This window comes from Cygnus atratus, chromosome 3, assembly GCF_013377495.2.
Source record: "Cygnus atratus isolate AKBS03 ecotype Queensland, Australia chromosome 3, CAtr_DNAZoo_HiC_assembly, whole genome shotgun sequence".
Taxonomy (NCBI): domain Eukaryota; kingdom Metazoa; phylum Chordata; class Aves; order Anseriformes; family Anatidae; genus Cygnus; species Cygnus atratus.
Window position 1 is genome coordinate 28,225,551 of NC_066364.1, and position 27,547 is coordinate 28,253,097.

General features: G+C 37.2%; 1 protein-coding gene across 1 annotated transcript in view; it reads right to left on the bottom strand.

Moving 5' to 3' along the window:
• Nucleotides 1-27,547, bottom strand: part of EYS (eyes shut homolog) — a 728,533-nt gene that overhangs the window by 39,923 nt on the left and 661,063 nt on the right. Inside the window, exons 31-32 of the mRNA XM_035543068.2 lie at nt 18,850-19,022; nt 4,736-4,918 (exon numbers count right to left, since the gene is read on the bottom strand). Of these exons, the coding sequence (XP_035398961.2) occupies nt 4,736-4,918; nt 18,850-19,022 (356 nt within the window). The remainder of the gene's footprint in view (nt 1-4,735; nt 4,919-18,849; nt 19,023-27,547) is intronic.

Consider the following 27,547-nt stretch of genomic DNA (forward strand, 5'->3'; position numbering starts at 1 on the left):
GAATATTCACATCTCAATTTTCTGAATTTTTCTTAAACTTTCAATTTAGAACTAATTTCTTTGTAAATTTGCAGCACATAAATTAATTGCTTTACATTTAGGTCAATATATGCTATCACTAGCAGAAATTATTCAAAAGAACAATATTTTAAAGGGACATAGTAAGCTTCACAGTCAAAGGTCCCGTCCTGAAGTATCTCCTGCAGTTTAACTCCAAAGCAGGGGTCCTTGCTGGCTGCAGCTATGGTGAAATCAAAGGGAGAACTGGGTGGTCCCTCAAGTCAGAAAATTCCAAGATTTGCACATTCTTGAACAGATAAATCCAAAAGGTGACAGTGAACATCATTATCTACAAATGAGACTTTTTTTAGCACTGTACTTTTTCCTGCATTATGGGGAAAAGGTGACAAAACCCATTCATTTATGGTCAGAGACTGCAGCAGAGGCTGTGAATAGACATAGAGGAAATATACTCTTTCCGTGTGTGCTTCTCTTTCAGTAGAGCAATGTCTGAAAAAACACTGGACTGCTGTGAGTGGAAGAGTGTCAATAATCAGATTTTAATGTTTAATTATATTTACAAAGGTGATAGAACAAAAAAATCTGAAAGTTGTAAAGAAATTTACAGAGGAACATTGGGCATTGTGATGGATGTGAAATTACTACATCAGCTAAACATTCTAAGGTGAATATAATGCTGTAAACACTCTATAACCTCAGGAAAAAAAAACTTTAACATTTAATACTGTTATGTAATTGGAATTTCCTTTCTAGGATTCTTCTTAGTAACCCCTCTTAAACACACAAGAGATAAGCTGTTAACTTCCACAAGGACATAAGCTTATTTAACTATGAACAGAAATGTGACAATATGATTACTTAGGGTAGGAAGAGATGTAAGAAGTCAGTAAAGTCTTAGAAAAAATCTATGCATGCAATATGTATTTTTTTCCTGACGTTGATAGATTCTTAAGATTTTTCTCTCTAAAATTATTTTGTTCTGGGTAAATTGTTATTATTTTAAGGAGGTTTTACACTAATGGCACTGTTCAGAGTTATCATGGACAGAACAAAAATCCAGTGTGGATGAAAGGTATCAAATCAACCATATTTCATGCTGAGGTGGGTGGGTTAGCCTCAGCTAACAGCCATGCTCCCATCCATCTGCTCACTCACTCACCCTCCTCAGTGGGATGGGAAGTGGGGTGGAGACAAGAGCAGGAGCAAGAAAGCTGGTGAGGCTGCCAGCACCTTGCCACGGACACCCTATGTATGTACAGTGTGGCAACTTCTGACCCAGACTGTGGGAGCAGGAGATTTTTTTTTCTTTTAAGAATTCTAACCCAAGCCAGGGGTCAGCCACAAACCTGAGACCAAAAGCAGGGGACGTGTCCACTATGACCAGGAGAAATACAGAGGCCAGTTAGTCTGACTGTTGTGAGAGGTTCAGCATTAAGTTAGGTGAGATATTAGAGATAGGGTGACTTTTGATTTACAGGCTTTGTGGGGTAAGAGGAAGAAAATGTTAGACATCTGTGTATTAGACATCATTTGATCATACTTCACAAGAGGTTAGACACAACATTGATTTAGTTCACATATAATATGGGAATTAATGTGAGATGAAAACTGACTGATTGTAATCCAGAAATATTAACAGAATAAAAGAACAAAGAAGCTGGTCAGAGCCTGGAAATGGAGAATGATCCCATCCTTGTTTTGTGTCTGCGTAGACAATCCAGGCAGGGATGACAGGAGAGGGGAGTTAAGTGGGATACTGCGAGAGAATGCTAACTAAGAGAAATGGGATGAAATGGAGAAAAGGGAACACAGAATATTAAAAATGCTTCCTTACAGCAAGATTACAGGCTGTGAAAAAATCTCATACTTCTCATAGTGAGAGCATTATTGTTTGATATTCAATAAAAGTAAATTGTAGGAACAACAGCATCTCCTCCCAGTGAAACAGGCAAAGTTCACTTGGTAGGAAATGCTGATTTCTGGTAATGAGAATGGGGGTTACTCAATCTCCCCAGCCATTTGAACTAAGAAGAAAATTAATAAAACTGCTACAGAACACTTCACCTGGCACCTCATTGCTTCCCGGTCTTGCTGACAGCTGGTGAGCTGCTGCCCACCCCTGATCTGACACGGAGGTGCAGAAATGTATTGTTACTGGGTGGCAGCGTTCATGAAAAAAAAATAGATGCTGAATAATAAAAAGACAAATTTCCACTTGACAACTACATAATAAGCTCAGAATGCTAGTATTCTGGTAAATAAAAATGACATCATGGAAGATCCACTAATAATCTTTTTTGTCCTCAGTTCAGCTTAATATGGCTGCAAGAACTGCACGTCACAGTAACTTTGACACTACAGGGCACGTCTTGCAGGCAAGGCTTTTTGAAACAGACCGGTGCAAAGAAATTGAGTCAGTTGTTTTGATCTGTTTTATATGTAAGCAATTTATTTATTTATTTACTTATTTATTGCATTCTGTTTTGATCATTGTAGCTCAAAAAGAAATTCAGGTTATTTTTCACCATTGATGTTGTTAATTTTATATTTGCATTTTTTCTATCCCAAGTAAAGGCAGCGGACAAATGGTTATACTTTTTGTTTGGTTATGTGTCCTACAGTTTCTGTACCGACAGTTTGAAAGTCTGTTCCCAAGGTTGCAGAAACGTGTAAAAATGCTGTGGTTTGTTTTTCTCATTGAGAGGAGTGTTCATTTGTGTTTGTATTACAAAAGAGATATTTATTATTATTATCAAAATTTAATAATGGGGACACTGGTTTCTGAAAACTGCTTTCCGAATGACTGGATGGAAATGCTTTGGCAATGGTAACTCCGTGTACCATTTCTAATTGGTTATCTGAAAAGACAAAATTTCCTTCATCTGCAACAATAAATAATTAGTAAGTGAAAGGAAAAGCTGCCAGGGAATAAACCAGGGACTGTTATGGAAGTAAAATGTGGCACCAGTGGTAGACCTGGATGCAATCAAAATGCTGTTCAATATAATTCAGTTAGCAGCATCACTCAAGCCTGACCATGTTTCACTAAAGGAGGGAAAAAAAAAAAAAAAGAAAAAGGAAAATAGAAAAGCCAGATTCACACAGAAAAGTCATAGAAAAGCCAGATTCACACACAGAGGCAAAGCAAAGTTTTGTGTTTAATACACTTCCAGTGGTTTAATATTTGTATTAAGCTAATTTGGATAACCAACTCGATAAATTAAGTAAATCAGCTTGTGGTTGTTGGTCCATGTGCTGTACCGAGGTATCATGGCACAGTGAAGTATAACTGATCAACGGAGCTGCACTAACTAAATTTGACAGGATGTTCCCAAATGAAAAGTAACCAGCTTAATTACATCACAGATATGTAAACTGCCAAGCCATTCTAAGCTGACGTGTTATTTTGCATTGCAATGGGCTAACTCCCCTGTCTGCCACAGAATGTACAGGAACTTCAGTTCTTAAGAAACTTAACAGAAAACAAGACTAAAAATGCCACTAATGCATGAACGCAGTAAACTGAGGACACCCTGTATCTTATTGCTATGATGTACTAGAGTAATTTTGTGCAATGTGTATGTAAATTAGACATAAAGGCACATCACCAAACCTCCCTTCTAGGCTTTGACAATCTCATTCAACAGCTCTAAATCCAAAAGTTAATTCCAGTTGCAGAAACAACTATGGTAAAAATGAGTAATATGTTTCCAATGATCTATGTACTATTAAGTAGTTTCTACACTGACTCCTGTATATCTGCATTAACATTTCATTAACCCTTTTCCTAACTTTCATCAGTATTGTAGGTCCTTTCTTGACAGTGATGCTAAAATGGATAAAACACAAACAGTAATATTTTACTCCATTTCAATGCTGAGTCTATGTCAGTCTACTACATGGGCTGCTGTGCAGATACATAAAACATTGTTAAAATCTTAGTGCAAGTATTGTAAGCAGATTTATATAACCCACTTCTCAGCTGTGTTATTCAGACCAAGCTGAATATCTTGCTGTACAGATTCCAGCAGAACTTATAGCTACCTTGGGTTAACTTGCATTGAGTGATGTCAAGGTTAGGGTCTAGCATTTCACATAAAGAACACGGAGTCCAATTCTCACTGCCACAGGCTGTATTTCAGTCCTGTGGGCCATGGAAGTGCAGCCACTGTGATAACAGCAGCAATTCATGGCTGTTCCTCTGGCAGGTTGTTTGAGGACACAGGAAGAAGAAATGACAGGGTGGCTGTGACACGCTGGATAGATGAACTGGTTTTCCAATAAAATGAGTGTCCATGTAAGAAGATTCGAGACAGCATGTTTCAAAAGTGGCCACCAAATCAATGTAATCGCTAATATAATCGATAAATAAATGTAATCGACAATGAAATGTTTGTGACTGAAAAGAGAACCTTTTCAGAAATCTGCTACCTCAAGCATCAGATTAATGTTTCCAGTAACTAAAGTTAACAGTTACACTTCTCCTCTATGGAAAAAGAAAAAAGAACAACGACAACAACAAAACCACCACCACCACCACAACACTGATTGTTTGCTGTGTGTTTACAAAACTATAAAGTATTGAAGAGATTATTTTCTTCCCAATGAAATTATATCATGAAAAGAACTAAGAAAAAGCTGTGTATATTTTCATCCTACTTGCTTGATGAATATTCTAAAGTCTGTAAGAATATGTAACAATAATAAAGCTTACCTTGGCCCTTTTGTCCAGTGAAAAATATCAGGTTATCTTGTAAAGCTGACTGGTGATTTATCAACTGAAATTTCAAGTGGAATTCATAGTAGAAGGTGATATTTGGGATAGTAGAATAAGCTAGGAATGAAGTATAGCCAAAAGCATCTGTGCCACTGAAACTGGGCTGGCTAATACTGATAACTGCATTTAAAAGAAACAGAAATTCAGTGTTAGGGCAAATTCTTTAACATATGTATTTGCAATTTGTATTTAATAGTCTGTTCTAGAATTAAAACTTAATAAATAATACCAAAAATTTGATATGCTGTAATATTTTACATACATGCAGAAATAGCTCAGTTTTTCCTCTAATTTTACAAACAGCCCCTCTTGTACAACTGAATTACTGGCAACTACTGCCATCTCCTGGTCTCCGTATAGTATTGTTATAAACTGAAATATACTGCAATATTTACTCAGAGCTCAGATAGACAAAAGAAAACACACAAAGAAATTATCCTGTTAAAAGAAATGCCATCTTACACACATCTCAGTGAAAATGAGTACAGGGATATACTGAAGAGGTTAAGGAATAGTATTTCTTCACAGGTGGAGAAGTAATAGAAATAATCATCACGATATGATGAATTTACAGTGCTGTGAATAGGACCTACATGAATTATATTGTTTCACATTATTTCCTATACCCTTTGAAATGTTTGAATATCTGGGAATTTAGTATATAAAATGTAAAATTTACAGTACTGACAATTAATTTAACATTATTATTATTATTATTATTATTATTATTATTATTAAGGATCAATTTAATAAAAACTTGTTGGGCATTGACCAAACAAAGCATTTAGCTTTCTAAAATAGTTTGCCAGCTCCTGCTTCCTCAAAAGCCATAAAAGTTACAAATTCATTCAAAAACCTAACAGTTTTGTGATGTAGAAGTTTATATGGTAAAAAATGGTAGAATTAAAAAAGCAGATAAAAATGCAAATAACATCAAGTCTGTAGACATATATCTGTACTGGTAAACAGTCAGTGGAGTTCTGGTTCAAGCACCCACATGGCACCAAGGCCTTCTGCTGGAGCCAAGTATCTAGGCTGCTGTCAATTCTTGCAGTCAGTGCTCAGAGCAAAGATAACATAATGCTTGTATTGACAATATGATTTAGTGAAAAACAGGATAGAAAGGCAGAGTAGCTGAGTAAAGCTTAATCCTGAAAGACTGGGTGTGGGGCTAGATTTTAAAGATTTAAGCACTTACACGCAATTGATCTGAGCACCAAATGTGGCTGGATCTAGCTTTACTAATGATGGCAGTAGGACGGATTGGGGGAGAAAGGAATGCATAGAAGCAGTGTGTACAAACCAGATTGGGAAATCCTGGTCAAGAATTATAATCTTCCCCAAGTAAATCTATGTTAGCCTAAGTACCTTTAAACATCTAGCCCTAAATACTTACAGTTTGGGAGAAACAGTCAAATGTAATTGTGTAAATGATATCACCACCTCTAGTTTGTGGAATCTACTTCTAAATTTGCACCCTGAGAAATTTGCCACATTGACACTGATTACTTTATTATCTGAACCTGACAAAAGGTGCAGATGTAGCCGTTGAAAACCTTTTATGGCACAAAATTCAAGTCCGCAGCAATACAGTGTGTACTGTCCCATTTATTAAGCACTACTTCACATGTGGCACATTATGCCTTCTTCTGTGATTTCAAACAGGAGCCAGGAAATTTCCATATGAAATGGTTGTTTTAACCTAATTACAAGAAAACCGGCAATAATTTTGTTCTTCTCAACATAGTCTCATTGAATGTAACCTCAGGTCTTAGAACTTTATGAGTTGTGGATTTGAAGAAGAAACACAACTCTCAACTCTCTAAATCTGGTATTGGCCTCAGTCCACTAGTATTCTCTGAGACTACCTCAACATGGCTGAGGACAGCTCAAGTTCTCCATTTTTTTTTTATTTTCAGGAAGCTATGACAGATAGCTCCTTTAATGTGAACTTTTCTTTGTCTCTTTCATTTCTTTCTCTCTTTCTTTCTTTTTCTTTCTTTCTTTCTCTTTCTTTCTTTTCTTTCTTTCTTTCTTCTTTTCTTTCTTTCTTTTTCTTTCTTTCTTTCTTTTCTTTTTTTCTTTCTTTCTTTCTCTCTCTCTTATTTTCTTGCTATCTATCTATCATCTAATACAACACAAAATATTTAAGAGACAAGATCTTATAATGAAGAACTTCATATTGTTTTCTATTCATGCTTGACTTTATAACTGGAAAAGTAATTTCTATCATGTACATCCACGGAGCCAGGTAATTCTCCCTATTTAGATGGATTTAAACATTGACAAAGGAATGCCTTACAAAGTGAACTACAACTGTAGTTGTAGACCCGGACACTAGGAGGATAGTACTCCCACTGACCAGGTGCTACACAACATAGAGAAAGTTGATGCATAACCGTATTAGATTACTGTATATCAGTTTCAATTCACTGCAGTTTTGACATGTCCTAGAAAAAAAGGTTCAAACATCTTACTCTCAACAAAGAACATATCTCTTTGGTCATTTAAACAAGAATAATTGCAACCCATGTGCCATCAAATGTCAAAACCTTGACAGACATTGTCAAATATGCTTAAAATACTTAGAAATATCAGTTTAGAGTCTAATGGATGCCTCAGTGATAGTCAAGTTAGAAACACCTAGATAGAAGTGACATGTTTTGAAGAACACTGTGCAAGGGGGGAAGACCATACTGAAGAAGATGTATCAGAGAATGTCAACGTGACACATTACTTAAGAGTTCTTGAAGGCAGGACAGCTATTTCTAACAGGACCCTTAATGAATGGCTTACATCCATGACCTTTAACATGGATGTACCCTGAACGAACGTCTGTTCAGGGGAAGAAGATGGGAGCTCTTTCTTCAATCCAAAACACGATAAACATTCTGGTTTAAACCTTACCTACACTGCAATTTTACCTACGCTTTGGGTACCCACTATTTGAGTATAAGAATTGCACTTTACTTTCAAGTTCTCCATAAAGAGAAGGCTTACATGGCACCATAACTTATGCACTCTTACAAAAATAAATAAACAAATAAATAAATCTGGTATGTAATAATTGTTTCTTTGTCACAATAAAAAAAAATCATATTGGCATTTAATATTTGTTATACTTTTTTCATTTCACAGTATTACTTGCCTATTTCTATTTTATTCATTATTTATTTACAATAAGAAAGAGACATCTAAGTCCTAAGCCTCCCACTTGTTAAAAGCAATGTGCACAAGTACACCATGGGTGGCAGTGATCTGACCACTTGAGGGCATCTATGCTGCAGATGTAACAGCTGGCTACCCCAGGTTATATGTTTTGTCAGTAGAAACATTAAGCACATTTAGGATGCAGCTTCTTCTAAAACACACCACTAATATAGGTCAGGTGAATAGCATTCTAAAACGCTAATTTGACCCCACCAAGTACATAAACAGTCTTGGGCAGTAAGTCAGAGGAGAGTATTATAGGTCTCTAAAGTTAGGTGGGATTAAGCCTACCTTCTCTGTATCCTGCAACTACCTCCCAGTCTGCATCTCCTTTGTTTTTGGTATCCGTTGCCATAAAGCTGAATGATTTAGAAATTCTGAAATAGTTCTCTGTGAAATAAGGAAATTTTTGTTGTTGTTGTTCTGGTTTTAAAGAATAGGAACTGTAGGACACTCAGAAACTAAATTATGTTTTCAAAGAGGCACATAATGGCTGAAGTGGACCAAAGAATTGAGTATAGATGTCTAAACTCCAGGCTAGAGCACAACAGCCACTAAGCATTCCTTGCATATTAAGCCTTTCAGTTTCTTACCCCTGGGTGTCTGAGCCCAGCCCCTTTCAAAATCCCTGACAAGATATAATTTTCTTAATTTGCATCTTTTGGCTACATGAACATCTCCTCTCATCATCTTGTCAGTACTAGGTTAAAGGTGGGACTAGATGATCTCAGAGGTCTTTTCCAACCTGAATGATTCTATGATAATTAAATCCCTTTATGGCCTTTTTGCCCAGTTCTGAGTGTAACCATGCATTTTGCTGGGGCTGTGAAGTACTCTTAATAACATATCCAGCATGTAGGCGCTTAAGGCATCACTGCTGTGCTAGAGCTTCTGGATACAGTAACAGACACCACCAACCAATGGCTTTCAGGATAAACAATTTATCTCAGAATAGCAGCACAGAAACAAACAAAAATCAGTAGTACAATTACCCAGGTCAAAACGACAGTAAATCCAGTCATTCATTAATATTGGGCTAAGCGTAAGATTTGTGCAACCTTGGTTATTAGAGAGGCCAGCAGGCTGCAGGGCACGGCCTCTTCTCTGGATGAGGAGCTCAGACCCACTGAGAGGTTTGGGAAATTTCAAATAATTCCCCAATTAGACTATCTTCCTTTACTGTTGGCTCTTGGAAGGACTACCTGCACTTGTCGACCAGCCCTCACATCCCACCCTTGCTCCCCTCTGTGTCTGTTCTCTCCCCTGTACATGCAGTGCCTGGATGCTACCCAAAGTGGTGCACAACCACCGTATGGCACTATACTTACATAAGGCGTGTGGTCATCAAATGAAGAAATAACACACGAGGCAACTGTAGCCCCACAGGCATATTTTGTGAAAACCGTTTTAAGTTATTTTGTTTTAGTTCCCCACAGTTTTCTCCACAGTGTTGGAGCAGATTCTGACACCTACTAAAAGTGAGCTGCAGTGTCCAATTAACTACCCTATCTTTAGCAGGCAGGTACACGCAGCAAGTGTTCATAAATAGTCCTTCCTACGGTGATCTCTGGAGGGTAAAAAGTATTTAGATATGTTAATTAATCCTGAGTCAAAAGCTTGCATTTCAGGCTAATCTAATAAATCTAACTTGTCAGGAGATACTTATCCATGTTTTATCTGTTTCTGGGTGGTTGCTTATAGTTTTATGCCACATTTTAAATCATGATTCTTCTCTGCACTAAGTATTATTTATCAACTGGTCTTTATCCAATCACATCAAAACCTGAAAGGTTACTGTAAATATGTATCAGTGTAAAATGTTCAGTCTTTGAGATATCTTTCATACAATGACCTTCGTTAGTCTAAATTTTAAACACACTACTTTGCCATACTCTTACATATTTTTAACTTAAAAATGCAACAAACAAACAAAAAACCCACATGAAAACCATATGAAAAACACAGTAGTTGGCAAATTCATATCAAGTAATATAACTCTACCTTTTCCTTTTATTCTCTCTTTTCGTTACAAATGTATGGAGCCAAGGTAGAAAATTGTGTAATCTTGCAGCCCTCTTTTCCTTGAGAAACAGTCCTTCAAAATGTTATTTTAAAAACACTTATTGCTGAAGGAAGAGCAGAGGGCACAGCTGTCTCCAGTGGGCTCCATTATTATTTTCCTTTTTCTGCCTAGCCACCATCCAAGCCAGATTCCCACACTTTTGCTTTTGCAGTATACAGTATGAAGTTATAAAGCACAGAGTTGTGTCCCAAAGGCTATTCTTATGAGCCATGCAAAGCCACACTCCAAATTAACTGTGCCTAAAACACAAACAGCTCTGACAGAGAACTTGAAGCCTTTTATCAAATTTTTTGTCCTTGATCTTGTCCTGTGTCTCTCTGTCAGTCTTATGCCATTTATCACTGTCCTATTCTGCATTCCCAGTACCAAACAGGTAATAAGGTATGATATGTCCCATTGCCTCACAAACAAATAATGACAAATTATCCCATTATATAAATATATAAATACGGTTGGCTACCTACTTCCCTAGGACTGTACATCTCATCAGAGGTGAATACAAAAGTGGGAGGTGAAAAAAGCAAGTATAGTTTGAAAAAAAATCTTAACAAAGAGGAGAGAAAAAAGTGACAAGGAAGAAAGAGAAAAATGGTTTCATTATCTTTGAATTTTCTGTTATGAGTTAAAATAAATGTTCCTTTCAGCATTCACTGCCAATACATCTTCGACCACAGCTTTACAATTCATTGTAAAAAACAAGACAGATGAATGGGATAAAAAAGAGGTGAAGACTTTAGGCTGTAGAATTACAGTCAGAGAAGCCAATTCTTTACATTATAATTGACTGTCTCTGAACAGTTATCAGCTGAGTGCCTGGCTCCAGGATGAGCAGCCATATACTTTTTGGGATGAGTATTAATCAATTCTCCTAAAAAACAACTCACATACAATATTGAAATGGGAATAACTGGTAAACATTATATTTTCCAGCCTTCCAAGATGTATAAAAGTCTTCAGAAATGTGTCCTTTGTCGTCATGAAATTCTGCAGACACCATTCCTTTTGTTGGTTTGCAGTACAGCTTTTAGTAAACAAAATCTTGCTCTTGAGCATAGAAATATGGATGAACAGAGTGAAAAATATTTCCTTTGCTGAATTTACAAAAAATATTTTAAGTGCTGCTGGTCTGTTCGTGCTCTTACTCATCATGTTTCTAAGGAGGCAGCAAGAAGGATAGGTGTTTAAGTGACAAGATATGCTCCTAATGAAAGTGGCTGGCTTAACAAAGCAAAGCAAATTACAAATCCATTTCTATAAATCAATATATATTCACAATGGCTGATTTTAAATACTAATTTGCATGCAGACCTCTGCCACAGGGAAGGTACCTCTGTGCAGGTACCTCCGAGGCAGGAACCTCTTTCTGTGCATGGCATTACATTACAAGGTATCAGATCAGGGATTGCTGGCTGACAGGTGAAGGGAGATGAACTTTCTGCTACAACTCCCCTGTCCTTTGTGCCTGGAAAGAAGCAGAGGGATAGGGAGGACAGGGAGGTACTCAGGGACCAACAGTGGAAATGAGAGAGAAGGCTTGTTGTACAGACAGGTAACAGATACCGCAAAACTTGTGAAGGAGAGGTGAGATGAGTGAACTAACCTGGTATTTATTCTACATGTTTTGCTATTTCTACATAAAGAACTGGTTTTTTTTAACAATCAACCAACTTTCCTTACCAGAAGCTCTGTGAAATGCAAGGAGGTAAAGATAAAGGTAGCCTGAGCTGCATGAAGGAGCTGTGCCAACTGAGAGTTCAAGGGTGTAGTAGAAGACCGTGATGTCTGGAAGACTACCATATGAGGAGTTAGTGATCCACATAACGGCAAATTCAGGTGTGTGCTCTCCCCCACGAAAAATATCTCAAGCATTCATTTTATCTGTTTTGTGGGATTGGTGGTATAGTTATGTGGTATTGTTACGGAGCCCATGGGCCCTGTTAGCTTAGCTTATTTCTGTAACTCTACGGAGTAGTAATTTTTTCACTTCTAAGTGGAAGCTGAGATTTGATATAATAAAACTGATTTCACTGCTCAAGGATGAACATATGAATCTGAAAAACTGGTAATATAGCACTGACATCAAGTGTGTGCGTGTGACTGTGTGTATGTGTGTTTTGTACAATTTTTATGACATACCTTACTTTGGAGGGAAGGAAAGAGGGAAATTAAGGCCCAGATAAAAGCAAATGATCCAGAAAATAAATTCACTTGAACGGGAAAAAGAGAAATCCTGATCAGCATTCCCCAAAGTCTCTTACCACTGACCAAAAGCCTTGTGAGGCATTTTTTTTTTATCTGAGGAAATTCCCCTTGGGCATCCACTGTCACTGAACTGCACAATTTAGTCTGCAGATGTAAAAAACTTTGAAGGTGACATTTTGTGACAAACATAGCTGCAGAGAACACTTCACTTGCAGGCTGATTTTCACTCCATAGAGTTTGGAGCAAGTGGCTATTCCCACTTCAGCACTTTGAAATGAATTTTATACATGGGGGAATACATCCTACAGAAAACACAGGCCAGACCCTCTGGACTGGCAAACATTACCATAAATGTTGCTCAGAAATGTGTTGCAATGAACATACTTACAGAGTGCTGTGAATACATGCTGGGCACAGCCCTTTTCAGTGCGTGTTCATCAAACACAATGTCACAGTTAGGATTCTATTTTATCTTGTCGCAGCTATACCTTCATATAGTGAAACTAAAATAAACTCTGCAACTTGGTCTAAAAGACTGCAGTTTACACAATTACTCATCTTCACAATGCACACTCCTTTGAAATGCTTCTCTTTCTTTTAAACTTATCTCTGTGTAAACAAAGTGTTTGCCCTTGACTCCTGAAGCATAGCAAAATGCTTCCTATTATGACCAACAGCTTTTCAGAAGGGCCTAATTTCTTGTGTAATATATAATTAACCACATCAAGGGTTGAGAACTCCAGGTGTTCATTTCCATTCTCGGTGAATGAACCACTTTTATTTCATGTATTTTATAAGCATTTATGAGGCCATCATAACTCAGCAGTAGAGTGACACCTGGATATTTCCTCTTTACGATTTCTGTGTTTTTTATATTTGAATTCCTTACCTTATTTCAAACATATGGACCTCATATTATACAGACCATATCAAGCTCCTGTATGAGCCAGGGGATGACCCCAGATTGTACATAGATGAAGGTGTTAAGGAAAAGGAAAAAGAAAAGAAAAAGAGGAAAAGGAAGAGGAAGAGAAAGAGAGAGAGAAGAGAGAGAGAAAGAGAAAGAGAGCAAGAGCACTAGCAAGAGAAAGAGAGAAAGAACAAAAGCCTGATTACAGAGATAATAGCAACTGATCTTTTTTTCTTTTCTTTTTTTTTTTTAAATGTACCAGAATGGTGAACTCTGTTTAGTTGACAAGTATTTTTAATAGTTTAGGCTAACTGAAAATATTTGACTTGTGTTTCATACTAACCCTAGTAATTTGGCCACATTTATATTTAAATTTTTATAATTAGAATTCTCTTATATTTTAAAAGAGTTCAAGTATGGTGATAAGGACATGTTTGAGCTCAGGCTTTCTCCTTGAGTGGAGGAAGGACTCCAATTTTTCATTTAAATCAGATCTTATGAAATGATAAATTTCTCCAGGTGACAGCCCATTCTAGTTCTAACCTAATCCTCATTTGTTTCCATAATGAGTTGTTGATATGTCTTCCTGACCAACTTCTAAAAGTAAAAAAAATAAATATATATGAGGTATTTTAAAAATCTTTTCACATAAATAGAAAGTGTTCTTAGCACTGTTGGAGAATGTGTGTTCATTTGGTCTGAAATGGTACTATTTACAAGCACTTTCATTCACCACTGCGATCCTAAAAACCAGAGTAGGAAGATACAGACACTTTCATTTACAATCTGCAAGAAACACAAAGTAAGCCAGCTTTTACTAAATTAAATGTAAAAGGAAATTTATCAGACCAGGGCTTGAATTCTGGCTGCTTTTACACAAACCTACTATCAATAACTGGATTCGGTTTAAATGCTGTAGATCCCTTCACGTAGAGCTTAAAAAACCTAAGTCACTTCAGAGACTGAGTCAAGCTGCCCATGCAGACACCATCTCTGTTCCAAATTATTGTATATTGGTGATGTGAATTGCTAAATATTTTCTGTTTTCTATTCCAGTGACTACAATCCTCTTTTAGGCATCAATTTGTTTCATGAGGGCTTTTAACACCACAAATCAATAGCCTTAGGTTATGTGATAAAAGCTCACCTCCAGAAAACAGCACAGAGGCACCAGCAGGTGGTGGAACTCAATTAACACCCTGCCCCAGATTCCTGTGGCCCATCACAAGAGCCATCAGCCCACCACAGGACCATCTCCACAAGCCCAGAGATGCACAGAGCCCAAAGGCAGGTGGAAACCCAGATTGGGCACCAGAGGAACAGGCACCCTGTTCCCTTTCCCAGGAGAGCCTCAGCCCCAGTGTCCCAGCATGGCACCAACCATGATGCTGGAGCACCTTCAGGACTGAAGGGGATTGCTGCCTGGGGGCATGGGACACATTGTGGGATCCAGGTGTATCTCTCCCAAAGGAGAGACCACAGGAGAGTCCCAGCCAGCTCTTGGGGGCTCATATACCCAGGTGCCAGCAACTGGGGAGACTGGGATCCAGGGGCAGCTACTGGGCAGACTGAGGGTGTGAGCCCAGCTGTTGAGAGAATCCACTTTGTACCATCTCTTTATTTATTCTCACTGATGGGATCCACTTGGTACCGTCTCTCTCTATTTTTTCTCACTAGCAGACCTCCATTGTGCTCAGCCAGAGAGGGGAGCAAGATGGGACCTTTGGTGCTCTCTTTGTGTAAGTGCTCCAAGAGTCTGTCTGTGGTTTGTGTGACTGGACAGGTATATATGTCCATGTGGAGTGTATATGTGTGCTCTCTGTGCATGTGCAGCTGGGGACATGTGCTGTGCCTTGCTATGGGTTGGACCTGGGGTATGGAGCTGTGGCAGCCTCACCTCTACCAGACTGCTAGATTCAGCCCTATCCCCCAAATAAACAGGAGTGAAATGCTTCTAAAACTGATGATAGAGAGTAGAGCTGGGTACCTTTATATTAAGAAGCTTGAAAGGAGCCTAGTGATTTTATGTAATTGCAATTTAGTGTTCATGTCTACCCATATTATTGTCCCCCCACCCACTGACCCATTATACCTTAGGTATGTGGCTTCATGAGAGAGATTTCAATATATAATAGTCAAGTTGCAGTCAGAGTAACATGGTCATCTAGTGATAAAAGCAAGGAAAGATGTGTAGTGACAGATAATGCATCTTACTATTTTTATATTTGGAAAAAATGGACATGCTTTTAGAAAGCTTTTCTTGATTTCTGAACTAGTATAATGTAACTAAGATAAACACAGAGCAATTGTTCCCAGCCTGGTTAGATTGCAGTATGCTTCATCTCCTTCAGAAACTGAAAAGTCCTTGTTAGCCCCAGGAGCTTGTCTGTCTTCTTCATATTATACAGGTTAGTCTAATAGAAGTTACCCTCCATCTTTAAGTTTTTGCCTTGTTTGTCATTTGTACAATGCTCTATAGTTTTCTCACTTTTAGAATGCTGTGCATTCCACGTTAAATGATGTATTTTTAACCCATGCCATTTTTTCCCCTCTAATGGTGACAACAGTTTTATTATCATATTCTCTTACATATCTGTAAAGTTTTATGTTGTTCTTAGTGTGACTTAACTGATAGCACTTTGAGCTCTGGCACAGGCAAGACCTGTAGCAGTGGGCTCATTTGTGGCTCTGTCAACATCTTGAGTTACTTTTACTTTGCCTCTTGTAAATACTTTCTCTTGGTAGGAAGGAGCAGCAGTGCTGGCATAAAATCTGCAGTTCTGTTTGGTACATTTGCTATATTCATACTAACAAATAAACATGCTAGGGTTTAAACATGATAGGTTCATCAACATTTCTGTTGATGAAGACCATCAACTACTTGATAAGTAGCTAGGAGAAACAGCTTTTCTTCAGTTTCTGACACAACGTAGCATGAACTTGGTTACTAATCTTAATAGTAAAGACAATATTATTTCTGTGCCTTGAACAGGAGAAAATTCATTAAATATGCATGCTTCTAGTCTTTAAATTTTATGGATCATTTCTTTCTAATAAATTTATTATCTGAGCCACTCATTTTGTTAGAGTAAACAATTAAAATTGGCTTATGTTTCTATTGCAATTTACATTGTTCCACCATTGTAATTAGGCAATCTGTCATTATCTTCAAATGCCACACCAAATGTATAGCTTTGGTTTTGCTAGCACTATTCTTAAGGCTGCACCCAGCATTCACTGCATTGTGTTTCTCACCTCTTTGTTCAGTTTTAGTTTATGTGACAAAAAGACCTTTTGCAGCTCATTTTAACTTTCAGAGCATCTTAACAAGACTTGTATCTGTGCTCACTTTATTTCTATTCCTACTAAACTCTTAAGACACAGCTTGGTGGAAGAATTTTTCATGTTTCAATAATTTTTTGTCGTGGACTTATTCACCCTGAAAGATTTATACTCTGACCTACTAAGTTGGTTTTTCTCCCCTATTTTTCTTTCTTACAGTAATGATCCAGAAAAAGTTTTCCCTCTTCACATAATAAAATATCATCCTTTCTGTGCTTTTGTATTCTTCAGGTTTGTAGTCTAACCAAACTCATGAATTTGTGTACTTTCTCTCAGTCTACACTAGAGACAGCTGACTACAAAGAGTTGTGGAAGAACCTAGTAAATTGAGGCAGATGACAGAAACAGTCCTAGCCTGACACACAGAATGGTGGGCTCTGAACTCGCTGTCAGCAAAAAAAGAGGAGTTTTAGGAGTTTTAATAGGTGGTTTTGTGAAAACCTCAGCATACTTATAAAAAGAAATAGAATACAAGAAATGATTAAGGAAAAGACAGTCCTTTTGACAGAAAAATGTCAAACACCACTGTGGCATTATCACACCTTGAATATTGAGGTCAGCTCTGGACCCTCATCTTAAAAAGGATGCAGTAGAACTGAAAAGGAACAGAGTAGGCAGTCTGGATACAGCCTGGCTGGTGTACCAAGACTAAGAAAACAATCTGGCTTCTTTAGAAATAATTTTGGGAGTTTTATAATGAGGATGCCTGAAATCAGGAAAGGCACTCATAAGGTTAACAGGGAACATTCACAAAATAGGGAACAAGTTTAAAAGATCCGTTCTGACACAAATCTTGACACATTAAGGTCATTGGACACACTGCAATGTGTCATTGCAATTGACACATGCAAGCAAATACAAGGCAGTACTTCTGCACATGCTACACACTTACACCTGGAGCCATTTGTCACAAGACGTTGTACATCAAATTTATATGGGCTCAAAGACCAATTAGAGAAGTGTGTGGAAGAAAAGAAATCTATCAAGGGCTAAGTGATATGCAGACACCAACCCCAGTACATGAAGTCCCAATGCCCCAGACAGAAAAATACCAATACATTTTATACACTTACCTACACACTTACTATTGGCTATGAAGTGTCGGGGTGAGATGAAAACATGGATGAAACCTAAATGTTCTACTGGAAACTGTGGAAATTTCTTCTAATTGAAATTTTAGATAAGAGGTAAACATTTTTGATATGATGAAAAAGACAACACAATCTTTTGATCTGACCTGAACATTACCTCATATTAATTTTGAAAAGTATTTCAAATGCACTTCTGAATCAGCTCAGAATCAGGGATTATTTTCTATATGCAGATCTGTCAGTCATTACTTGTCATTACATTTTTATTCTGTTTTTCTTTCTGACCTAAGAAATTCATCAAATTGTAACACCTGGTCGTATTCTTACAATCCAGAAAGTACTGGTTATACTATCTTTTTATATACAAAATGTACAAAGTCATGCTTCCCTAGGTACAGCAAAATTAAACTACAGGAGAAAATGTTTTGTCCAAAGAAGCTCTGAGACAAATATCTTTCTCAGCCACTACCCAGTATTTCCTGGCTTGTCTACTCAGTTTTGGGCCCCTCGCTACAAGGACATCGATGCCCTGGAGCATGACCAGAGAAGGACTACGAAGCTGGTGAAGGGCTTGGAGCACAAGTCCTCTGAGGCACGGCTGAGGGAACTGGGGTTGTTTAGTCTGGAGAAGAGGAGGCTCAGGAGAGACCTTATAGCTCTCTGCAACTACCTGAAAGGAAGGTGTGGGGAACTGGGGTCAGCCTCCTCTCACAGGTAACTAGTGATAGGACTAGAGGGAATGGCCTCAAGTTGCACCAGGGGAGGTTCAGGTTGGAAATTAGGAGACATTTCTTCTCAGAAAGAGCAGTCAGGCATTGGAAGGGGTTGCCCAGGGAGGTGCTGGAGTCACTGTCCCTGGGGCTGTTCAAGGAAAGGTTGGACGTGGTGCTTAGGGACATGGTTTAGTGGGTAACATTGGTGGTAGGGGGATGGTTGGACCAGATGATCTTGGAGGTCTCTTCCAACCTTTTCTATGATTCTATGACCTTTCTGTCTTCCTTCCTGTTTTATGAAACAACATGCCAAGCAGGTGCCCAGCTCAGACATTCTTTGTTTGGGAATGGGCATTGGGCACGGATGTGTTTGTAGGCAACAGTGAAAGTGGGGAAGTGGTCACTTAAAGTGTCTTCCAAGTATTTGACTTGTTTCTTACCACAACTTCTGTGAATGATAGAAACATTGTTCTAAGAAAGGTGAAGCATACAGTTCTTACCATCACTGCAGAGGATGCCAGATCTTCCATATGGACAAAGGCAAACAGCATCTTGCCTGGACTTCGGAAAACATGTAGCACCGTTTCCACATGGATTTTCGTCACAAGTCATGAACTGGCAGAGTTTTCCAGAGTAGAGTTTAGGGCATTCACAAAACCAATTTTCTGCATCACTGGAAAATTTAAATTAAAAACAAAACAAAAAATGTAAACATACTTAAGAAAAGATGGGTTTTATTCTCACAGAAAATCAGTGACATTTGACTTATGAGCATAATATATTTCTTTGTATTTGCCTTCCTTATTGTTTTCTTGTGTACCTGGCATTGGAGATGTCAGAATGTTTTCTGGGTGACTTGAGTTGACAGGTTCCTTTTTGTTTTATATTTTAATTTAGCTTTCCTTTCATGGTAAAACGTGACTTTTTCTGATGTGTCTCATTAGTTATTTGTGCTGCTGCTTTCATAACATGGTTAAAGTAACAGCTAAAGAAAAACAGCTCTTCTATCATGTATCAGAAAAAAAAAAAAGGAAAGAAAGAAAAACAAGATATGCAAAGTTTACTTTGCAAACCATTTGTACATTCAGGTATTACCTACAGGTCTTGATAACATAGTCAGGGAAAACTGAAATATGAATACTTACAGTAGTGATTCAATTGAAATTGAACCAGAATAAACAGGAAATATCTTTGCTTTCATATATCTTATGTTCTCAACTATGAAAAAAATATTAGAATAGACAGGGGAAAAAATAAGTCCCAATAAGTCTCAAGGGGTAAGAATGTGCCTATTCTGTTTTTATGAAGTATCTTTTTAGTATGCAAGGATAGCACAGTGGCAGATATAGTCTGGAAATAAAAATCAGATAGGAATACATGGAGTGTAAGGCATTCCTGTCTACCACTCGGTATAAATATCATTTCATTAAAGGCTTTATTGGATTTTCCCCTTGTTTTACATCTGAAATCAGATGACAGCTAGATAGGTCAGTTTATGTGATTACTACACATCTTCAGTATTGAACAGAAACATGTCTTATACTTGATAAGGTCACATGTGCCCATGGGTATGAATGCAGAAGACATGATGTGAGGTATGTCAAACCACAGCCATTTTATTTTTTCTGATAATAGCATAATCATTAGGAATTTCAGTGGTCATATATGAAACAAACATGATTTTTAAAAATTTGCCCACTGCTTACAATATCCATGCAATCAGGTTAGAGAAAATAATCTCGCTCTGAGAGAACTGCTGCATTTTTTTTTTAAAGAAGGAAATAAGTGAGTCTTGTGACAGCCTGTGCATAGCAGTTGATTAGTATATTTCTAAACTGACCACCCGCAGTTCTGGGGAGAGAGAATCTCAGCTGGAAAGTCTACCAGAATGAATCTCATGAATAATGCCTCCAGACACCTTTGCAAAAGAAAATTGCTATCAGCTGCAATAATAAATTTCTGTGTGTAGCCTCTTCTATTTATAGATCTGCTGCAGACACTGGGACAGGAATGTAAATGAGGTACTGGGTTGCCTTTGCTTGTGCAGCATCAAAAAGCCTGCTTTCAGCTGTTTCAATATCATCATTACATAGTGTAGCTAATTGAAAAAGCAACAATAAACTGAATTATTCCTGGAAATCTACAACTGACAGTGATGATCTTCTCTAAAATTAGTTATCAAATGTGTGTGTTTGTTTGTTTGTAGAGGAGAAAGATCATCACTGCTGACTGTGAAAATACAGAGACTTTAGTCTTCACCTTTAAAAAAAAAAAAAGAAATTTAATATATTGCTTTATTGAACTATGTATATCAATATTGGTCATTTCTTCTGTAGTCTTATTTTAGTGCTGTACAGAAGATTAAAAATAACAAGAATCACCAAAAATTGTGAGGAATGTTATTATTATTATAAAACGAGAAATGTCCTAACATTTTACTGTTTTTAAAACAATACTGCTTAACCGTTTACATCAACAGTAAATATAATAACAAAATATAATAACCCTAATGACAAAGAAGAGTGATTCCCTATGAGGTAAAGAAAACAGTTTTTAAAAAGTTCTCCAAAATAACACAAAGCTTGAAAATATAATAGTTAATCACGCTGAATAAATATCACAATCAATTCACAAGAATTAGTGTACTGAAATACAAAGTCCCAAATGACTTATTATTCTCTCTCAAAGCAATCTGTTGCTGTGCTTGGTTTCAAAAAGGACAAGGTCCCCTATATTCTGCTGAATTAATTTCAGCTGGAAGGAGCACAAAAATGCTTCAATGACTAGGGAGTTCACTTCTCCCAGGTGGGTTTCACAATTCCATGGTATCCTGCTATTCTTTATAAATGCATGCAGAGAATGAAAAGGGGCAGCACATCTGAACAGCAATATCTTTTGCTTATATCATACACCTATGAATGGCTCCAAGAAAAAGTCATTCGATAATTATAAATGTGGGCTGAAGAAAGTGAATATTGACCAATAGAAACATTGTGGAAATATCAGAATTTTTAGGCTGCAAAATTGGAAACAAATTTAGAATGTTTTGCAGAAATGTTTCATGTCTACATTTGTGTTTTAGTTCAGATCCAGAGAGTGATTTTGAAACAAATCTCTTTGTTGTCCTGATTTGAAATGCCTTACTTCACATTATGGAGTGGTCTGAAGAGTATGTGAGCTCAATTTCAGACAAACCCAAACGAGAAGACTGTCTCACACCTCAGGTACTCCAGCTGCTAATGGGCATCCATGGCATGGGGCCAGACCAGGTTGTGTGTGAGTTAAAGCTCCTTGAAACAAGGTGTAATAAGGATGTTGTCCTCAGCACTTATGTGGCCTGTAAATCTACTTGTATTGAACTGCATTATCTGCTAATATAGATGCAGATTTACAGATGCAGTTCTCAAAAGAAAATCAGGCAGACATGGTATATATTATATATCCAAAAAATAGCCCCAGATTTTAAACTGGGGGTACTGATGAACTCCTGAAGTAGATAAAGAAAAAGAACAAAACAAACATCCAGAATCTTATGAAGGAAGAATGTCACAAAGAATGAGAGAAAATGAGAGAAGAGAGACATACCATGGAAATAGATTGCAAGAGACAAGAGCAACGCTTCTAGAGCACTATCACCTCATGTCACCAGCCCTATGGTATAGGAAGAAGCATGCGTAGGGAAGATGAACTGTTCTCCCACGTTCTTACAGTCCTCTTCTGAAATGGTAAAGGGCATACTTTTCATTACCATTTCCCATGTTAAAATATATATTTCTTTGATCTTTGACGTAGACCTTGGCTTGGAAAGAAAATCATCAAGAAGTATGTGCAAGATCTGATATGATATTGGTAATTCAGTAACACAAATTCTTCCCCTTGAATCTTTACTGGAATCACCAGTGCTCTGAGTTAGTGAAATCAAAGTTTTGTTTAAGAGTGCCACCTTTGGGATGACAACACAGTTTTTGATAGCTTAGTGTTTTTAAATGTTGCACAATGCAAAGGAAATTATTATAACATGAAAAAAATGCAGTCACAGCGGTATTTAACCACAGTTTTTGACTTTAAAACTAATTCCCTTTTTGAAAACAATATTACAATTCCTCTGTATAATGTATCACAGTCATCATTTATACTATGGTGATACAGTGGTGTGGTTCTCCCAAGCATACTACAGTCTCCTATAGGCCTGTGTTTCTTCCATCTATAAAGGTGGAATACCACTATTTACAGAGCCCTCGAGTGTTCTGTGATCCCCACTGAAAGCCCTGCACGTGCCATTTGCCTACATGTGTGCGAAAGGGCTTCCCTGAAAGGAAGTGCACTCAACACCTTATAATCATGACAGTGCTAAAGTAAGAATTAAAAAACCTGCTTGTTGTAGTGGGTTCAATATTTAATGATGCAAGTTCTTTTACTGCTATCACTATATTATCTGAGATAAAGATACAGAAATAGGAGGCAACAGCTTCCCAAGCTAGTTCAGTTAATAAATAATAGATGTAATTCCATTTATTTTAAAGTTATTACCATTCTTTATTACCAGTGCCATTTAAAAAAAAAAAAGGAAACTTAAAGGAGCATCATACTTTTCCATTTTAATTTGAATTACATTTCGTGCAAAGACTTGTTAAATCTTCTTCTAGAAAATACTCAAATAATGTAAAAGGGATTAGGCTCTTCTTCTGAAAGCTTTGTGTAATAGACAAATCCACAGAAATTCATCGCAACCAGAAGGATAACAGTATCTCATCAATAATCTTAAAAATATCAAAGGACAATACATAAAAGAGGCATTTCTTCCTTGTGCACAGCAGGCGATTTTCTAGTATATAATATATCTGCCAATCCTTCCTTGTATTATACAGCTCCAAAAATCAATTCAGCTTTCCTGCTGCTTTGGTACTTTCAGCCAGGTTTCCTCAATTATGGTATCTTCTCTAGATCTGAGTGCTTTTGTTAGCTTTACTGTTTTGAATCCTTTTTCCCCTATCAGGAATTATTATTCTGCAAGCTCTGGTGATTCACTTTAAATTTCCCTTCCTTTCACCAAAAGTACTTTCTAAACTGTTTCTCTTTGTATAAACAACTACTGACAAGCTCTCTTTAAACCAAGTCTAAATCACTTGTGAACAGAATTGCTTTTGAAAACTCCTAGGAAAAATACTTCCAGATTGGTTGGGTGCACTCATGGGAAAAAAAGCTTTTGCTTTAAATTTTGTTTGAGGCAGGTCTACTCTCACTGTTATGCCGTTTTTAGCATGGACTAAATGGCCCGATTCTACTGCAGATCTCACACTTAACCTGTATCTTCAAATTCTTTGATCCATGTTAAAAGTATTAGAGTGGGAAGGATCCAGTTTCACTTCAAAATGGAGAAAACGAGTGACAAAAAGGTTCCAGCACTTTCTTTGCCTGCTGCCAATATACAAGAGACCCTTGCATATAAAATCATTCAGCTCAAATGGAAAACAAATTTATAAAATCAAATTAAGAAATTTAATTAAACAGATGCTTAATCCATCTCAGACAAATAACAGCAAGCATCTGCTCAGTCTTATCATTTTTAAGCATATATGAGCTTCCAAGAGTACACTCCTGAAATGATACCTAAGCCTCAGAAAGTTCACTGAAATCATATTGGTGTTACTTACGACTTGAGAAGGATTGCATTTGGTTCATGGAAATGGTGAAGGAGGAAAAGTTTTTACTTATTGACAGAGTATGCATTTCAGACCTGTGAAGATGTCACTGTTTTCAGGAATTTAGAACTGTTAAAATCGATTTTAAAATGTACTCATTCAGATAGCTAATACCATACTACCCAGCATTTCAGGACCATAGTGCCCCTTGCAGATTCTTTTATAAAACCTCTTTAATCCCTTTTCCATTGAGAAGGTGAACATACAGGTGATTCCTCATCACATGTGAAGGATAGGCATCCATCTGTTAACAAGTTGGATGCATATAAAGTCCTGTCCCATAATGTGACGATTGCCATCACTCCTGTCACATAAGAGGATACACAACTGTCTGATCAAACACTTCTGGACATGTAACACATAGTGGTGGATAGTAAGGGATCTCTCAGGAAAAAGTAGAGCAAACAACGGTTGGTAAGAACAATTTACGTGGGCAGCAATTCATTCCCTGGCCACATCTCGGACAGCAATAGTGGTCTGTCATGCTGGGCCCACCACAAGGGCTCTGACACTTATTAGCCCTTCCCCAGTCTCCTCAGACTTCTCAATTTTTTCCTGTCCTTGGGTTGTATGGGACAAATGGTAAATAGATTTTATCATCTGCTAAAATGTATTTATGAAAATGAAATGAAAAAAAAATGCTGAAAGGCAATGATTTTGATAATTAAAAACTAGCACTTTATGGAACATAGACAGGGCAAAGTAGTAGCCAGATCTCCAACTCATGAAAGCAAAATGCTGCCTAACTCCTATTTGTCCTTTGAAAATCTTTCATAATTCTTCTATGGCAGCAAGTCTGCAATCACTCCCAGAAGTGCCCTAATCAACCTTTGCTTCAATGTATTTACTACTTGCAAGCAGCCTCACCAGCACTGTATCCAAAGCAGTAATGCTTTAGCATGTAGCATATTGCTTCTTGCCCTGTTTTCATTAAAGTAGCATTGTATACTATTAATCATTTCTGTTAGAATTTTAAAGAAATCTTTTAGCACAAAACCATTCATCACTGCAACGTTAGATGAATTTATAGGTTGTAGAACTATGTAATTTAGTCATTTCAAAGGTTTCAACATTTCCTCACAGAGCAACTATAGTTTGTTACACTGATTGTGAGATGGATAATAACAAAATCGAAGAACAAAGCTGTGAATAATTTGTAAAATAACAACATTTATTTTAAATTCACAGCATAATACTTTTGAACTATAAAGGGTTTACTCTAAATCCAGAAACAGCAGACTGTAGAAAGAGGTATAATTTGTGTAAATGCAGTGTTCATTATGCTTTCTTTCTCAGTTTCTTCCTAACATTTTTTTCTGTTTCTAAAACAGATTTTTTTATTTATGCAAACTCTATCCAGCCCATTGTGAATTCAATTTATGGAAAGAAGTTTTCATAACCACCTCTTCATTGTTGTGTCGCTAGTTCTTCTATCACTTTGCAACTCCAATAATCAGTGGCTCAGCACTTCCTTATCCATTTAGCGCCCATTACCTTTTGTGTTTGAAAAACATTTCTAATCATAAGCAGTTCATCATCAGTACTTTCTTAGAGGTTTGGTCTATGTACAAGGCTGGAAGCCAGGAATTGGTAGGAATTCACACAAAAGTGTAAGTTAGGCTTTGAATTTTCACCGTTCTCACAGCGAATTGCGCTGTTCACACAATTACTTCCCAATACCTCCTGTATGTATATTCAATTCGACACACTTCTTTTCAATCCTAGGTACAATCTCAAGTCATTCTAGTTTCATCTCAGTCTCTGAACTTCCCGTTTTTATCTTAAAAAAAAAAAGATTTTTTAAAATATGCATACAACTGTGTAACACAGTAATACTTTACCAACAATATTTTGATGTTAATGAGGACATCATATCTCTCCTGTTTGATTATTCAAAGCTTGTGTGTGATTTCTCATTTTTAACTGTATTTGTTTATGTTGGCTATCCATGTATCTGGGAGCTTGCTGTTTTCTTCTGATTCTTTCATGTGACATAAGAGAAGGTAATTTTCCTCCCTACAAACCACGCCTCAAAGCAGTAAGCATTTGTGGTCAAATATTCTCTGTGTTTGCACAGTGGCTAGTGAAAAGTAGTCCCTTGTTCCTTCTGCCTACACATCATAGCAAATATGATTTAAAACATAATATATATTAAACAAAGTATTTTACATACATTACATACATTTTGGATGTTTAGCCTCTGTCTCTTTCTTCCTCCCTTTTTGAGATTCACTGGCTTCCCCACTGTACTCCAGATATCTTCCTGTACTATCAAGAATAAGAGAGAAGAAAGCCACAGACACGTCTCCTTGTGCGTCCTTTCTTTGGGGTGCCCCAGCTCTCAGAAGCTGGAAGAAATCCCCGCAGCACGGGATTTCTTTTTATACATTAACTGAGCTGTGCAGGGTTAAAGAAAACTTCATAGCTTCCCTCTGCCCACAGTTCTGTCTGAATATCTACAATTAATTCAGACTAAGCTCTTTCTTTAAGTGACATCAAAAGTAGGTCACAAAAACTGAAAACAAAAACAATTAGGAACATAAGCACATTTGAAAGACCAAATCTTCACCTGTCTACCAATTATTCTCCTACTGCAAATTAAAGGTAACATATAGCAGATTGCACAAGCCTTTTACAAAGCCTAATTACCTAAGCTTGTACAACTTTTTGAACATAAGAAGTGCAAGAGAAGTGCTGAGTACCAGAACTACTGACAACACTGATTGGAGTCAAAAGTCAGCAATCACTGTGCTTTCATTTATTTTTACAATATAGTTTTTATCAATAGCTTCAGTTCTGTCTTGTAGGTTGACCTTTTACTTTGCCTGCTGCCTCAGCTTTGAATTTCACACATTTGTGGATGATGGCTATGAATTATGAAGTGTATAAGGTGCCCTAAAAACTGTGAAATCAAATGCTTTAAAACCGAGCGTTGGCATTTTTCAAACGTGCAAGAACTACCGCAGTTAGAAATGTTCTGTTCTTGAAAATTGGCATAGGTGGATGACATACCAGGCTAAACTAACGCAGACAAACTTTAATCTAATTAGCACAGTTACCAGCTGTAGCAAAAACATGGCACGATGTTTCATCCTGACTGCTAATCCTTCAGGGAAAGCAGGGGATGTTCTCAGTTTACTAACATGTATTGACATTACTATGCATTCTCTCTTCATGTAAACTATCTTGGTTGTTCCTTTTCTACAGCCATTATCTCTATTTTGTTTTATAGGCATGCTCTTTGTGTATCTATGGAAATGAGCACAGAAGGAACCGTGATGCTTGTGGTCGCACTTTTGTTTTGAAGTTAGCACATAAAGGCAGTGAGAGTGCCTAAGGAAAAAAGAAAAAATAATGCATAGAAAAAATAAGACAGAGGCGTAATGCAGCCAGAAGATAGAATACCTTTTAACCCTTCCTATTTATTTTCTTCTGTCAATTTATAATAAGCATAGTTGCCAAATCCATATCAGCTGCAAAATTAATGCAAAAATGT